This window comes from Moschus berezovskii, chromosome 19 (assembly GCF_049115385.1).
Source record: "Moschus berezovskii isolate FMDL1 chromosome 19, NW_MosBer_1.0, whole genome shotgun sequence".
Lineage (NCBI taxonomy): Eukaryota > Metazoa > Chordata > Mammalia > Artiodactyla > Moschidae > Moschus > Moschus berezovskii.
The window spans coordinates 67,375,785-67,393,265 of NC_142478.1; the positions used below are offsets into that span (position 1 = coordinate 67,375,785).

Sequence of the window (17,481 nt, forward strand, 5' to 3'; positions counted from 1 at the left end):
CCACAAACATTGTGCAAGCCTCTGAAACACATGAGACCTGTAGCTGAAAACCTTTGTATCTAATTTTGAACCATCCAAAAGCTCCCCTTCCATTAATGGAAATGTCATCTGTCTCTCTCAGTGTTAGGAAAGACTAGAAAATGGTAAGGAATGTTCAATGTAGCCAGGATTACATGGTTTCTTTCTTTCCCTTACTTCAAGTATGCTCAGGAATACATACATGAGATGTGTTGGCAATGAGAAAAAAAGAGTATCTTAGAGATGGACTTTGAATATGGATATGTATTATTTTTAAATAATGGTAAGCAACATAGAGCCTTGAAGGATGATATCAGAAGTCTTCCTTGGTTATGACAATAAACATCAAAGGACTGGAATAACCTTGAGTTGTCAGTAACAGCAAAACCAACCAATAGTAATTTAACCCTTTAGAGTATTAATTGTTCATTTAACAAGCCCAGGGTCAGACAGTTCCAGGGAAGGTTCCTCAGCTCAACAATGTCATCAAGGACCCAGCTTTTTTTTTTTTGCTTTCCCTCCCCACCTTGCTCTGCATGTCAGCCATTGACCCTAAGTATGAAACTTCATGGTGGCAAAATGGCTGCCAATGTACCAGGCATCAAGTTTTTTTTTCAGAAGAGGTAGAATGGGGAAGGAGCAGTCACAACAAACTTTCTTTCTAAAGAGTCTGTTGTTTTGGCTGGAAAGAGAAGTCCTGCAGATTTACTATTGCTTTGCATTAGTCAGACCTGGGTCACATGCCCATCCCAGCATGAACCCTCCCCTAGTTGGGGAAGGAAGGGCCTACCTCCCATTGGATCAAGGGATACCCAGAGCCTCTTGAACACAAAATTGAGATTCTGTTACAGAGAAGGAAGGCAATGATGGTGGGATGGGGGATAGCTGAGAGAAATCTTGACACAGAGTTCTCATGAAGGCTTTTATAGTGGCAAGGAATAGAACAGCTTTAAGAAGTAAAACTTTAAGACTGGGAACAGTAGTTAATTTCCTGGGGAATATGAATGTGGGAAACGGAAGTGTAAGGAACAACAGGAAGAGAGGAAGATTGTGGCAGAGTACAGGACATGGGCCCTGTCCAAACGCAGTGGCTGCTACTCAGTTCCAACTGATATTGATCTACCATAAGGTCACCTGATTTTCAAGACAAGAATCTGGATTCTTATGTGAAATCTCCAAAATATTGAATGCTAGATCAAAAAAACCTTTTTTTTAATTTTAGAGTGTTGGATTGTTTAAAATTTTAAATGTGTGAGTCTAATAAAATTCATCTGTAGGCAAGGTTTGGTTGATAGGCGACCAGTTTGCAGCCTTGGAAAGTTCTCTGAAATAAATGGAACTGCAAAATTGCCACCAGGGCTGGAGGTAGCCCTCTCTGGATCTGAGGCCCTGGTTTCTGTCCCTTGCTGCAGACTGGCTTCCTTCTGCCCCCTCGTGGCTGCTGCATGTACCTAACCTTGCATATGGCTTCCACTCACCAGGGTTCAGCTCCGCAAACATCACTGACTCAGCTATTCAGTGTCCCACTTTCAAAATCTCAAGAGAGGAAGTTGATTGGTCCAGTTCAGCATTGGTCCAATTGGTTGAGTCAGGGAGGGGTGGGGTCAAGAGGTACAAACATGGCAGCTTTGGTCATGACAATTACCTGTATGCCTGGAACCCATAGCAACACATAGTTTGTAAACTCTCAAGTCTGTTCATTATAACTGTCGTGGGTTATATCGTGGCATATGGAATATCCACCATATATTGGTATGATATTCGGCACTGAGGATGCGGAAAAGAATTAGGACATGATCCTTATCTTCATGAACTCATAGTGTGGTGTGGAGAAAACACTACACATTGGGACACAGAGCCATACGGGCATTAACGGAGGAATGCAGAGTACTGTGGGAGGCACACAGGAGGCCAATCTCGAAGCCCTAGAACATTCTGAAGTCCCTTCTGGCTCCTCATGATTACAGTCCAGATTCCATGATTACAGTCAGACTTAGTCACTGTTGGTACTTTACTGTATTCTGGTTCCTTGACATTTGAACATCTAGATACATCACATATAATCATTTTCCATTAATCAAGAATATTTGATGATGAACCACTTTAAATATCCCCACATGCCAGAAAACAGAGCACTTCCTGAATTAAACAATTCTACTCGCAATAGCATCAAAAAGGATAAAACAGAATAAACTTAACAGGAGTCCAAGACATTTACAAACTATAAAGCAATCCTGAAAGAAATCAAAGATCGAAAAAAATAGAGACATTCCATGACCATGAATCTGAAGACTTAAAACTGTTAAGGTGCCCATATCAGAACTCCTAAAATTGACCTCATAAATTTAACAAAATCCCTATCAAAATGCCAGCTGAGATTTTAAAACTTAGGACAAAGCTACAGTAATCCAGATAGCATGGTTGTAGCGTGGGTGCGGAGCAGGCATTGCGTGCTGTTCACTCTCTCGGCTCCTCGGCCGCCTCACACCGCAGTTGCTGTATGACTTCCCACCGTGAAGCCTGTTACAGTGCTCCCTCAAGTGCTTTCCGTGCCCTTACTGCACCAAGGTAAGGCCTCCTCACTCGCTCAGAGCCGCATCACATTAACCCTTACTCAGGACCCCCACACTCGGGCTTTGCACACCCTCTCCCTCACTAGCGGCCTCCACAGCCTTCCTCACTCAGAGCCTCTTCACTCAGAGCCTCTTCACTCAGAGCCTCCTCACACCCTCCTCACTCACAGCTGTCTCACCACTTGGATTTTCTGAGCTTTCCTTCCTCTGAGAATGCATTGGATAACAGTTCTGGCTGTACTTCTTAATGTCTGCTGTCCTGCTCCAGACAGGCGACCCTCCTATGTTAATAGATTCTGCTAACCACCTTAGGAGGAAAAAAGAAGCAATGACACCATGTAAGTGGACTCAAGAGAGAGATCTCGGCCATCGGAAGAGCCATACTCACTTCTTGGAATTGACCTTGTGGTTTCCTCTCACCATGTGCTTCTTGCAGAAAGAAGTCAGGGGTGGGGTGGGGTGAGGCAAGTGATGGAGCACAGATTTTAGTGACAGAGGAGCAGGGAGCTATTGAGGGGAGGCGGTGGACACTGGCATCTTCAGAGGTGGGATGGTGGTATCCTGAGCAAATTCCTTTCTTCCAGAATTTTCCCAAAGAGCTTGGCCACCTCTTGGGCACAGCCCCAGTGGATGGTGAGCCCGAAGCCTCCATGGCCATAGTTGTGGATGACCTGGGAGAGGCAAGAGAGAAGTTCTGGGCTGCCCTGGAAGATTCAGGAGCTTCCTGAAGAATCCTGATCAAGCCTGATGGTACCAGAACTTCTCTTGGTACCATGGTGGGATGGCAGACCCCAGGAAGAGCAGTAAGGGGAGGCGGGTGTTTGAGGAACTGGAGGTCAACATTCTAGACTCTTCTACTTAGGAAATGGACCTGCTTTGAGCACTCAGCACAGGAAAAGTAGAACCATCCAGAACTTGATCAGAGATTTCCTTCACCCTACATCAAATTATTTGAAGTCCCCTAAATCACTTTCCTCGTTCCCATACTGCTCCAGACAGCTGAACCTCCTGTGTTAATAAATAGGTTCTCCTACCCACCTTGGGAGGAAAGAAAAGCAGGGTTACTGTATAGGTGAACTCGGGAGAGGTTAGACCCCAGGGCCCTTTTTCAAAGCTGAAACCGTTAACAGGGAATTATATTCTATATGTGACCCTCCCCCCAACTCCCCCACCCCACCCCTGCACAGACAATTTCTCCTTCAGAAGGACACACAATTCTCTGTATACACACATTACACACACAAAACTCTACACACACACACACACCATATGACCAGGATAAAGGAGGAAGGGTGACCCAGATTTCTGCAACCCCAGACAATTCTCGCCTTTTCAATAAGCCCAGTTCCCACCCCATGAGAGAGGAGATGAGGGGGGCCCTAAGGAGATGATGGACATCTGAGAAATGGCGCTGGACTCAAGTTCAAACTACTTCCCAGCCTTGCCCTCACCCCTGGCCTGACGGAGGCCAGTGAGTTCCACCTCTGGGAACCCCAGTTTGCCATCTGAAGCATGAGGACAGCCGTCCCTGTCCCAAAGAGCTGTAGGGGAGATTCAGTTGGGTCGTTCTTGTTGTGGACACAAAGTAGATGCTCAATAAACGCCCCCTTTTCCATCTACTTGACACGACTTTAGCAGATGGAAGCACTGCCCTCTGTATAACCTTGACCATGGCCTTTACCATCGCTGGGCCTCAATTTCCCCATTTTATAGAGGAGGGGCTATTAGCCATTATGGCCCCTGCCTGAAGTCAGTATGACTATTCCTCAGAATGCCAGTGCATTCTTAGATGTCAGGAGAGGGTATTGCTTTCATTGCCAAGAAAACATACCTCTGTGTTTGAAGATCCAAAGCGAAGCTGTTCTCTTTCTAGTCGAACCTGGGGGCGTACTGGCCGGAAGCCAGACCATTCACCAATAATTTCTGCATCCTGGAGGAAAAAGCATTGGTAACTCAACTCTGGATTTTTGTTCCTGATGCCATTTGTAGGTGGTTGAGACCACTTTTGGAACCTCACCACCACTGCCAGTCATGTTTTTTATTAGCCACCATCACCACCAGCCACCACCATACTGTGGTCTCATCACCATCATTATCACCATGTTCAGATTTTTTTTTTCTTTTGGTCAGGCCATATTTCATGCAGGATCCTAGTTCCCTGACTAGGGACAGAACCCACACAGCTGCAGTGGGAATGTGGAGTCCCAACCGCCAGACTGCCAGGGAAGTCCCATGTGCTTTCATCACCTCCAACACCAGCCACCCCACCCCCACCTTCACCACTGTCACTGTCGTCACCACTAGCAGACACACGTGCAAACAGATTTCTGCCTCAAGTCCATCTGCTCCAAGTGAAGACAGACTATGGTGTTTGGGGGATGGGGTGTCACCTCAGAGAGAGCAACTCTTATCCACGACTGGATAGGTTTCACTGGCCCACAGCAGGACTTCCACTGTCAGTCCCTTCTTGGAATTATTGTGCTCAATTGGCCCAGTCACAGTATCTGGTCATCAAGCTGCTAGGGTCCTGGTCTAGAGCAGGAATCTCTCCCCACCTTACCTTCAGTGTGGGCTCCAGTCTGCAGCAGCCTTCCCAAATGGTGTTGTGGTCTGGGATATTGTTTGTCTCACTCCAGTTCCCCAGCTGGAAGATGCCACCAAGAGTTGTTGCCTGGAGCCTGGATAAAATGAAGAAGGTCAAAGATGAAGGAAAATGAAGCCTTTGAGATAAGGAGGGAGGAGTCATCGCCATGTTCACCCTTAGCCCCGTGTTTACCTAGATCAGCATTATAATCCCACAGATACTGAAAACAAACTTATGGTTACCAAAGGGGAAACGGAGGGGAAGGAATAAATCAGGAGCTTGGGACAAACACACACACATACACACACACTATAAGACAGATAGCCAAGAAGGACCTATTGTGCAGCTCAGGGAACTCTACTCAATATTCTGTGTTAAAATCAGTGAGGAAAGAACCTGAAAAAGAATGAATATATGTGTAAGTATCACTGAATCACTTTGATGTACACCTGAAACTAACACAATATTGTAAATCAACTAGACTCAATAAAACCAAACTATTAAATATAAAAAACTCAAAACAACCCAAACATTAGCATCCCTACTAATAACACCAACATCACTACGACCGTCATTGCCATCACCATCAACTGCCACCACCTCCACCCTCACCATTAACATCGCTGTCTTCCTTGTCATCCCTTCCAATGATAGCTATCAATACTGAATGTTGCTAAGAGAGTAGATCTTAAATGTTCTCACCAAGAGCTACATACATATGTATGTACCTACTTACATACACAAAACCATAATTATGTGATGTGATGAATGTGTCATCTAACCTTATTGTGGTAATCATTTCACAGTATATACATATATCACATCATCATGTTGTACATCTTAAATGTACAACACAATGTTATATGTCATAGACATCTCAGCAACATTGGGGAAAATACTGTCTTCTCCATCAGCAATGTCATCTTCACTACTGCCTTCCTTGCTGCCATTAACATGTCATCACCATCAGCTCCTTTGACCATTTCCGCCACCACCATTAGCGTTGCATAAACACTATCATCTCTGCCACACCACTAAAATTGCCATTGAGGCAGTCAGCACAGTCACACCGTTAACGTGGCCTTTGAGACTGCTGTGACTGCCACATTTTTAAAAATTTGGCTGCACCAGGTCTTACTTGTGGCACATGGGATCTTTGACTGTTGTGGCATGCGAAATCTTGTTCCCCAACCAGGGATCAAAGTCGACCCCCTTGCATTGGGAGCACAGAATCTTAGCCACTGGACCACCAGGGAAGTCCCTGCCACATTATTAAAAGTTAACCTGGATAGTGTCATCCACATCAGCACCAACTATCACCCCCAATTCCCACTCACTACCATCCATCATCCACACTGACCTCCTCATCTATAACAACATGACCCTGATGCTGGGAAAGACTGAAGGCAGGAGGAGAAGGGGACAACAGAGGATGAGATGGTTGGATGACATCACCGACTCAATGGATATGAGTTTGAGCAAGCTCCAGGAGTTGGTGATGGACAGGGAAGCCTGGAGGGCTGCAGTCCACGGGGTCGCAAAGAGTCGGACACGACTGAAGGACTGAACTGGACTGATCCCCGCTCCCACCATTCCTTCATCAACAATACTATCATCATCAGCCCCACCACCACTCCCTTCATGGCCATTCACATCGCTGCTCATGTCACTGCCATCGCATCCACTCCCTTTGTCTCCAGCCTCATTGCTACTGTCATCCCAAATCAGGTTCAAGATAGAGCCCAGGTAAGGCTGAGTCCTGCCTTCTCAGAGATTGAATTTTTGCTCAGCCTCACTTAAAAACATTGGAGGAAAAAAAACCTGAAAAGATTAAGATTAAGCAAGAGCCCTGGGACAAGCAGCAAGGGCATAAAGAGAGCAGGAAGGTGCTCTCTCCTTTGCCCTACAATGTCAATTTTTTTTTACCCTGGGATGATGTATGGAGACTTGTAGATGCCTCTCTTGGGGTCATGGGTGATAATGAAGTGTTTCAACCATGGCGCATCCACCTGTTGATTGAGGACAGAGAAGTCTCATCAGGAGAGTCAGATCAGTGGGCTCTCTTCCCCTGCTCCCTTTATGGCCACATGTTCTGGCAGGAGTGGCACAGTCATCTCTTGGCCCTCCCATGACCCCTCTGTCCCAAGTCTGCACTTGACCGCTTACTTTTGCAGGAAGAACTGTCCTAATGGAGAGTCACCCCTGGTCCACAAAGCATCACACATTCTCATCCACAGAGAAGCCCAACACACATGTGTAAATGCACACACATGTTCGCTCCCCTTGGGAACGTACGTACCTATTTACGCACTCGTGTATGCTCACGTGGGCACACATAAGCACCCATACTCACAAATAGGCGTGCCTCACACACAGATAGATGTACACAGTGGGGGGGGTGTGGAGCTATGCTTACACACTCGGGCTCTTAAACCAGGTTGCCTGGGTTCTAATCCCAGTTCCACCACTTACTATGATGTGTATGAACTTGTACATGTTACTTAATCCCTCCATGCCTAAGTTTCCCATCTGTAAGATGGTAATGGTGATATGACAGTACCCATCTCAATAGGTTCCTGTGAGTGTCAAATGAATTAACACGATGAAGTGCTTGGGTCTGTGCTTGGCATTTAGCAGACATTTCATAAATATATGCTCTTTTTATTTTGATACCGGCATATGCAGCTCCCATATGCGAACACACATACACACATACATGCTTTACTATTAAGAACTCTGCCAAAAAAACAAACAAACAGTATGTTTGGGAGGGTTGTGTTCTTGGTTCTTCTTGTTTCTTTAACATGCAAATTCCCTGAAGACTGGGTGGGGGTTCCTCTCCTAGAAGTTCCCGATTCAGCCTCTATCTTAACAGATGAAATAAGCAGGCAGAAACAATCTATCAGCAAGAGCTCATCCCTCACCTTCAGACTTACCTTAATGATCTGCCCTCGGCCTGGCTGCAGCAGGGGATCTGGTTGCAGCGCCCCAGCCCACACCCCAGTGCAGTTGATAATCACATCGGCGCCTTCTCTTGCCACCTGGTAGCAACCAACAGGGCAGGTGGGTTGAAAGGGGTTGAGGACCCTAGGATCCCTTGGCCTCTTCCACCCCGCAGCTCCCTTCTCCCTGTGGAACATCTAGGGAGTGGGGCTCAATGAGGAATCCACGGACCTGCCTCCAATACTGCCCTGCCATCTACCTACTGTGTGACCTCAGAAATGCCCCATCCCCTCCACAAGGTTCAGCTTCCCTCGCTATTAAATGGGGCTGGTACTATCTGTTCATAGGCTGTTGGTTCCAGTGTGATATAAATGCTATAAAGTGTTTGGAAAGTAGTACTACAGAAGGGGGAAACCTTCTTGGAACCTTCCAGAAGAAGTCAGAAAGGATGCAGAGATAGTTTTCTCCCTCCTGCCTCCCTTTTATTTCATTCTCTTGCCTCCTGCTCTGCCAAGATATCTGCAGAAGGTGTGTTGGAAGCCCTAGCTCCATGAATTTGTATCCGGTGCTCCATAACTCAGAGATGTAGCATCACGGGTACTCAAACTCTTGGCCCAGCCCCAGGGATGCTCCTTACAGGTTACTCCTGAAACACACTGGTACTGTTCACAAGCTAGCATTTGCCACACTGGACTCTGAGCCCCTTGGGAAGGAGAGCTCTGTCTAATTCAAGTATGCATTCCAAGTGCCCATCAGGGCTTGACCTAGAGCAGATGCTCTTTTATTTTAGTAGGTACCAAGGGGGCTTCCCTGGTTGCTAAATGGTAAAGAATCCACCTGCTAAAGCAGGAGACGTGGGTTCAGTCCCTGAGTTGGAAAGATCCCCTCCACCCAGGTTGCCATGCCCTCCTCTAGGGGATCCCCTGGAGGAGGAAAGGGCAACCCACTCCAGTATTCTTGCCTGGAAAATCCCATGGACAGAGGAGCCTGGTGGGCTACAGTCCATAGAATTGCAAAGAGTTGGACACGACTAAGTATGGATGTGAGAGTTGGACTGTGAAGAAAGCTGAGTGCCAAAGAATTGATGCTTTTGAACTGTGGTGCTGGAGAAGACTCTTGAGAGTCCCTTGGACTGCAAGGAGATCCAACCAGTCCATTCTAAAGGAGATCAATCCTGGGTGTTCATTGGAAGGACTGATGTTAAAACTGAAACTCCAATACTTTGACCACCTCATGCGACAAGTTGACTCACTGGAAAAGACTCTGATGCTGGGAGGGATTAGGGGTGGGAGGAGAAGGGGACGACAGAGAATGAGATGGCTGGATGGCATCACCGACTCAATGGACATGAGTTTGAGTGAACTCCGGGAGTTGGTGATGGACAGGGAGGCCTGGCGTGCTGTGATTCATGGGGTCGCAAAGAGTTGGACACAACTGAGCAACTGAACTGAACTGAACTGAAGTATGCACGCATGCAGGTACCAAGAGTCTTCCATGTGCTAAGCACTTTTCTGGGTGCTGGGATTGAGTGATACAGCAAAGCTCTTGGTACATAGCCAGTGCCTACTAATGGTACATGCTACTATCATTATTACGGATAGTGGTGTCAATCTGGACCTAAGTCACTTTGTTTTGTAACAACATCAACCCAGATGTTGATAAGAAGCAGCCAAACATCTAGAACTTGAGGAGTGGGCTATGGCTGATCGTGAGAAGAGGCAGCCAGCTCTCTGGCCCTAAAATCCACTGAGGCCCAGACACAGATTAGCCCCTAATGGCCACCATGATTCCATTGTTCCTTTGCTTCTGCCCCCCACATCAAGGCAGAATGCCTGAGTCCTTCTGGGATTAAAAATAGGCCTAAAGTCTGGGACGGGCCTCACAGGACCCCTGGGAGCCTGAGAATGCCTTCTCCAACCCTGTAAGAAAGCACAGGCCTCCCTTCTTTTCCTCTCTCCCACACCCAGCCCCTTCCGGCCCTTCAGCTCACCTCCTCAAAAGACTCCACCTTCCGCAGGAAGAATTTCACTCCTCTCTCAGTTAACCTGGGATGATCAAACACATCCAAAAATCAAGCATTCAGTTCTCTGAGGACGGCAGGGGGGACATTTCTCAAAGAACCTTTTGAGGATGTTAGTCCTACAGGATGCTCCTTGAGAATATGACTATATAGTCCAGTTGGTTCATTAGCACCTTGATGGACCAGTGGCCCATGAAATGTCCCTTGGGAAACCTGAGATGGTCCACGCCCCTCATTGAGCAGATAGAGATGGAAGAAGGGCCTCGTTGAAGGTCATATCGTGAGTCAATGATGGGACTGGGAACAAAACCCAATCGAAACCGAAACTCTTATTACCCGCGATGTTGAGCTGTATTATCAAAGAGGATGAGATGCAGAGTGGAGGATGGGCAGGGTTGGATCAATGCCGAATGCTCCTTAGTCAGCAGCGGAGCATGAGGAAGGAGTTGGACTGGGAACACCCACCTCTCCCCTTAAATTTCACAGAGGGAAAAAATGTATGTCACTATTAGGAATATAGTAGAAACATTAGGAGAATAGGAAGTAAAACACTGTATAAGCTGAAGCACAATCTCGTAATTACTTTACCCTCATAGTTTCCTCAAGGTATCAGTAGAAAAATGGGGACACTCTTCCCTGGAGAGGCTGGACAGGAGTCATGAGTGTCCTAAGATTAGGAGATGTAACCATGTTTTGATACAATGATTTCCAAACCTGGTTGATGATTACAGTCACTCAGAGAACTTTTTAAAATACAAATTTCTGAGCCCCACCCCAGAGAATCTAATCAATAGCTATAAAGTGGGGTCCTGAAATTTATATTTTTAAAACCTTCCCAAGTCATTTGAGGAAAGTCACTATCCATTCTAGATTTTTTAATATTAATAAAATAATAACATACAGGAAATTGATGGAATCTTCCTTAATATGAATGTTTGTGGATATAGATACAGATATATCTCTCAAGCTAATGTTTGCTAATCGAGAATACTACAGGATTCTTATCAACAAAAGGAACAAGACAGGGACATCCACTATTATTTGCATCAGTTAGTGTTGTTCTGGAGGTACTGGCCAGAGCAGTTAGACAAAAAACAAATGTGAGGTATAAAAATAAAAGCCAACTTATGCTTGATGATGATGTCTATATATCTGGAAAAACTTAGGAGAATCTATTTAAAACTTTTACACTAACATCACAGATTTCAGTGAGGCTGACAATAAATATCACATGTAAAAAGCTTCTCGAGTGGTTTCAACCAGGTATGGAAAGCACAGTCCTACTGCACAGAGGTGGTCAGGACCAAGGATAGCTCCCACCAAGCCTAAAGATTTTCATCAACATTTAGGGCTTACCAGGTGGCGCTGGGGTAAAGAATCTGCCTGCAAGAGACACAGGAGATACGGGTTCAGTCCCTGGGTTGGAAAGATCCCCTGGAGAAGGAAATGGCAACCTGCTCCAGTATTCTTGCCTGGGAAATCCCACGGACAGAGGAGCCTGGCAGGCTGTGCACTCCATGAGGTCGCAAAGAGTCGGACATGACTGAATGACTGAGCACACACCCAGTACAAAGGTAAATCCCATGAACTGTCATTCACCACAACCCTGGTTCCCGGGAGCTGCTTTATTCAAAGTCAAGCTGAAAATCTCACCTTTCAGTCAGCCACTGCAGATACTTCCTCCCCTCCAGAATCAGGCTTGTGTTGAACCAGCCATAGCTAGAATCACGGGAGGCAAAAGGTGGGAAGAGAGGATTGGGATCAGAGCTGCCTTTGAAGGCCATCAAATAGGGGTGGCTGTCACATTCTCTGGGCCCATAAAAGGGTAGAGCGGGCACCATCAGGTGACATTCAAGGGGAAAGTGATTTTCAGCTCAAAGCAAGGAAATGTTTTATATCAAAGCCCTCCTTGACATTGGGGTGTGCAAGTGGAAACTGATGTGAATCTGTAGAGAAGATTCAGACATGGAGCAAGGTGAGGAGAGGATCACAGAAGCATCAGGATGTAGAGAAAAGAATAGAGGGGTTTGGACAGGGCTGGAATCCCATTGTGGTCACTTTGCTGTGTGACCTGGGGAAGTGACTTGGTCTTTCTGAAGCTCAGTTTCCTCATCTACAAAATAGGATAGTGGCATGGAACTTCCAGGGGCTTCCCTGGTGGCTCAGTGGTAAAGAATCCACCCGCCAATGCAGGAGCAGTGGGTTCAATCCCTGAGTCGGAAAGATCCCCTAGAGAAGGAAATGGCAACCCACTCCAGTATTCTTGACTGGAAAATCTCATGGACAGAGGAGCCTGGCGGACTTCAGTCCATGAGGTCACAAAGGTCGGACACAACTTAGCAATTAAACCATATTCCCTATAAGTCTATCTGAATTGTGTGGCCTCAGCTCCTTCACCCATGACAATAATCTTACCTGTAATCAGGAAATGTGTCCAGCTCTCTGAGAGTCAGCTTCCGAAATCCCAGAACTATATCCTTCCAGTAAGGGTCCTTTAGAGGAAGAAGAGAAGGCGGCACAGAGATGGGTGAACATCAACAAGAGTGATAATAACAAAGACTTCTATAATGTTTACCATGTGTAAGGCGCTGTTGCAAGCATTTTACTCATACCAATCCATTTAATCTTCATAACAACCCATTGAGGTAGATGCTATTTTTAGTCCCATTTTACAGATGGGCCCGTTGAGGCTCAGAGAGTGTAAATAAGTTGTCTATGGTCACCCAGCTAATGAACGGTGGCACTGAGATTTGAACCCACACAGTGGGGCTTCAGAGTCCATGTTCTTAACCATGGTCTACGGGAGGGTAAGAATAAGGCTGAGGATGAATGATATGGTAGGGTCATAAATAGGGGAGGAAAAAAAGGGTGACAGTGAAGGTCACCAAGGGATGAGAGTGGGAAGCTGCAGACGGAAGGGTCAGACAACCCAGTAGGGGAAAATTTTGGCCTCTCCACTGACCACCTTGAATTCTCTGAGACTCAGTTTTCTTGTCTATATAATGGAGTTAATAGTCACTCTCTCTCTCTTTTTTTTTAATAATCACTCTTAGAAGGCAGTTTAATAATAAAATGGAAAACAAAAATAATTTTTAAAGCAAAAATAGAACTTTTTTAAACCTTAGTTATTTCTTTCTCCTTTTTTTCAAGACTTTTTTTTTTTTATGTGGACTGGTTTGCTTTTTCAAGTCTTTGTTGAATTTGTTACAATATTGCTTCTCTTTTATGTCTGAGTTTTTTGGCTAGGAGGCATGTGGTATCTTAGCTCCCCAGTTCAGTTCAGTTCAGTTCAGTCGCTCAGTCGTGTCCGACTCTCCGCAACCCCATGAACCACAGCACGCCAGGCCTCCCTGTCCATCACCAACTCCCGGAGTTCACTCAAACTCATGTCCACAGAATCAGTGATGCCATCCAGCCATCTCATTCTCTGTCGTCCCCTTCTCCTCCCGCCCCCAACCTTTCCCAGCATCAGAGTCTTTTCCAGTGAGTCAACTCGTCGCCCCAACCAGGGATCAAACCCACACCTCCTGCTTTGGGAGGCGAAGTCTTAACTGCTGGATCATCAGGCAAGTCCCACAAAGATAGAACTTAAAGCAAACCTGTTTTGAAGGCAGGAGTCTGCCTAAGGGGCTTGAAGGACCTCCCCCTCCTCCCACCCTGCCTGGGTACGCCTTGATCTGTGATCAAGGCTCTGCACCACGTACGGTTCACAGCCAAAGACTTCTCACTCACCGGAACGGCTTCACGGAAGAGGTTGTAGCCTGAGACCAGGGCCAGGCCCATGTTTGCGGCATTGGGAGAACCGACGAGGCTCAGGAGATAGTTGAAGGTCTGCTGGTTCCAGTGCCTGAAAGGATCCCCCAGAGTCTTGGTCACCTAATACCCTGAGCTGGACAAGAGAGCTCCAAGGGTGGGCTTGCACGGGACTGTGCTCGGGCTGGTAGGATGTGTCCAAATCCAGAAATTCACCCCGTTCACTCTGCAGTGACTCCAGTGCTAGTCACCCTCCATAAACCTTTTCATATTCCGACAGTAACAGGACAGAGAAGAGGAGGGACAAATCGTGCTCCAGCACCTCAGAGAACAGGCTTGTGGTCGTCAAGGGAGACGGCGCGGAGTGGGAGGCTGGGGGTAGCCGATGAAAGCTATTATATGTAGAATGGATAAACAGCAAAGTCCCCCTGTACAGCACGGGGAATACAATATATTCAATATGCACGTGCTAAGTCACTTCAGTTGTGTCCGACTCTCTGCAACGCTATGGACCATAGCCCGCCAGACCTCTCTGTCCGTGGGATTCTCCAGGCAAGAATACTGGTGTGGGTTGTCATGCTCTCCTCCAGGGGGTCTTCCCGACCCAGGGATCGAACCCGCATCTCTTATGTCACCTGCATTGGCAGGCAGGTTTTTTACCACTATAGATAGAACTTAAAGCAAACCTATTTTGAACGCAGGAGTCTGCCTAAGGGACTTGAAGGACCTCCCCCTCCTCCCACCCTGCCTGCACCACGTACGGTTCATGGCCAAAGACTTCTCAGTCACCGGAACGGCCACTAGCGCCACACCCACTATACTCAGTATCCTATGATAAGCCATAATGGAAAGGAATATTTTTAAAAAAGAATGTATATAGTTTATATAAATACATAACTGAATCACTTTGCTGTACAGTAGAAATTAAAACAATATTGTAATCAACTATACTTCAATTAAAAAAATTTTTAATGCTCCAATTTTCAGGGCAGAAGTGGAGAAACAGACATAGAAAACAGACCTAAGGACACGGCGGGAGGTGAGTAGGGAGACAGTGAGATGTATGGAGAGAGTAACATGGAAATTTACAGTACCATATGTAAAATAGACAGCCAGTGGGAATTTACTGTGTGACTCAGGGAACTCAAACACAGGCTCTGTGACAGTCTAGAAGCAGGGGATGGGTACGGAGATGGAAGGGAGGTTCAGGAGGCAGGGGACACGGGTGTACCTATGGCTGATTCTTGTTGATGTATGACAGAAAACCACAAAATTCTGTAAAGCAAATATCCTTCAATTAAAAAAATTAAGTGGCAAAAAAAAGACAAAAAAGAATGCTCCATCACAACTATTACTATTTGGAGTCCACCTCCAGCTTGGGATCATGTAGCTGCCATTTAAATGAAAGCTTTGACTGCTTTAGGGACTGTGAGTCCCATAGTTCAGGCTCTCTCTCTGGGAATTCCCCACCCACCCATCCCTATAAACGCCCAGACATTTCTTACTGCTCCCAAATGCTTTATCTTTCTCCGGGGCACACAGCTCGACCATGTTTCCTAGACTCCCTTGCAGTTAGGGGTGGCTGCAGTTAGGGTATGGCAAGCCACTCCAGTACTCTTGCCTAGAAAATCCCATGGATGGAGGAGCCTGGTAGGCTGCAGTCCATGGGGTCGCTAAGGGTCGGACACGACTGAGCGACTTCACTTTCACTTTTCACTTTCACACATTGGAGAAGGAAATGGCAGCCCACTCCAGTGTTCTTGCCTGGAGAATCCCAGGGACGGGGGAACCTGGTGGGCTTCCGTCTATGGGGTCACACAGAGTCAGACACGACTGAAGTGACTTAGCAGCAGCAGCAGTTTGGTGTGCTGGCAGCCATGTGGCTGCATCCTGGCCAGTGAACTCTAAAGACTCCTCCCTGGTGGCCCTCGTGCTCTGTCCTTCTGCAGTCATCCACTGGCTCCTGGCAACATCGAAAGCCACGAGTGGGATGGCAGAGCCGTGAGATGGAAGGCGCTCAGGCTCCTGAATGCCACCCGCTGATCAGGAATATCGGTTTCGTAAGTTATGGGCATGAAGGTCAAACTTCTAATCGAGCCACTGTTTGTCTGAGGGCTCCTGTGCTGAAGCAGTCCGTGGTTTCTAAACGGAAACAATGACCTTTGCCACCTCTTTGCTAAACTTGAACATCAGTCCACCCACTTAGACGTCTTCCTGATAGCCAGATGCACTGGGCTCTGACCGCCACCCAGTTTAGGAAAGAGATGGAGACAAACTCCCATCTGTCTGGCACACGCGGCTTCTTGGCCTTTCAGTCACGGTTAAGTGTAGCATCTGTCTGGCGCACAGCAAGGACTCAGTATGTGTTAGCATTGTCCTTACAGCATGTCAGCACAGAGCCTCCAGGAAGAGTCATTCTTGGGGATAGGAACCCTGAGAGGGGACATCCTCTCTGCAGACTCAGCCCCAACAACCCCGACCACCCGCTAGGACCCTCACTCACGCCTCCTGTGGGTTGCTGGGCTCCGAGAGGTAGGGCTGCCAGAGGCCGGCAGCCACGTCAGTGGTGGTGAGCGGGGTGAAGCGGTCTGCATAGACCGTCACATCCAGCGACTGTAGGACCGAGCGATAGCGCTCATGGATGCAGAGGGCGGTGGACAGCCCGATGACGCCTGCTCCGATGACAGCCACGCGCATCATGCCAGCCTGCGGGAAGGAAGGGTTGAGGTGGGCCACCTTCATCATCACCTTCATCGTCATCAACACCATCCACTGACGGCTTAGGAGATGCCACACTGCCCAGCCCTTTTTATACTTGATCCTAACTGAACTGAACTGACTGACCCAGGGGAAAACTGAGGCCCAGAGAGGAAAAACCACCTGCCTAAGGCCACACAGCCAGTAAATGACACAGCTTTCTCTGGGGAGCCTCCTCGAATATCCACAGCAGAATGCCTAGTCCAGCTGTTGGCTAGGTAGTCTAGTGGTTAGGACAGTGTGTGTGTTTAGTCTATACATCGTGTCTGACTCTTTGCAACCCCATAAACTGTAGCCCTCAAGGCTCCTCTGTCCATGGAATTCTCCAGGCAAGAATACTTGAGTGGGTAGCCATTCACTTCTCCAGGGGGCAGCGGGGATCTTCCCAACCTTGGAATTGAACCCTGGGCCTCCCACACTGCAGGCTGATTCTTTACCATCTGAGCTACCAGGGAAGCCCAGTGGTTAGGAAAACAGACTTCAAATCTCAGGTCTCAGCTCTGCTGTCTGCTGGCCATGATCTTGGGTAAGATGCCTCTCAAGACTCAAATTCTTTTTCTGGAGAAATGAGAAAACTAACTCATGCCTCAAAAAGTAGATGGAAGTTTTCACAAGTCAGCAAATGTAAAAGTTTAACGCAGTGTCCAGGGCAAAAGAAGCGATTTCCTGACATTTCTGGAGCACCTAATGTGGGCCAGCCCTGTGCTAAACATTTCTTGTGTGTCACTGCTCCTAAATCTCCCACATTCTTAAGAGTTAGGCTGGTGTTATTGATCCCATTCTACAGATGAGGAAACAAAGACTCAGAGAGGTGGAGTAACTTACAGAGCCAG

At 47.0% G+C, this 17,481-nt stretch overlaps 1 protein-coding gene across 1 annotated transcript; it reads right to left on the minus strand.

Moving 5' to 3' along the window:
• Positions 1-3,130: 3,130 nt before the first annotated feature.
• Positions 3,131-16,588, minus strand: DAO (D-amino acid oxidase). The gene is made up of 10 exons (XM_055405579.2): positions 16,395-16,588; positions 13,871-13,985; positions 12,554-12,630; positions 11,792-11,857; positions 10,109-10,163; positions 8,112-8,216; positions 7,102-7,184; positions 5,152-5,269; positions 4,423-4,521; positions 3,131-3,262 (listed from the first exon to the last, which is right to left on the minus strand). Exons 1-10 carry the CDS (start codon positions 16,586-16,588, stop codon positions 3,131-3,133), a joined length of 1,044 nt encoding a protein of 347 aa, XP_055261554.1.
• Positions 16,589-17,481: the final 893 nt, after the last annotated feature.

Bases quoted from the DNA above. Each gene is read 5' to 3' on its own strand.
- DAO (XM_055405579.2), bottom strand. From the start codon at position 16,588: ATGCGCGTGGCTGTCATCGGAGCAGGCGTCATCGGGCTGTCCACCGCC. The intron at 12,631-13,870 runs GTGAGTGAGAAG...CTTCCTCTAAAG, and splicing joins TCTTCCGTGAAGCCGTTCCG to GACCCTTACTGGAAGGATAT. The intron at 5,270-7,101 runs GTAAAAAAAAAT...CATTTTATCCAG, and splicing joins TCTCCATACATCATCCCAGG to GCTCCAGGCAACAACTCTTG.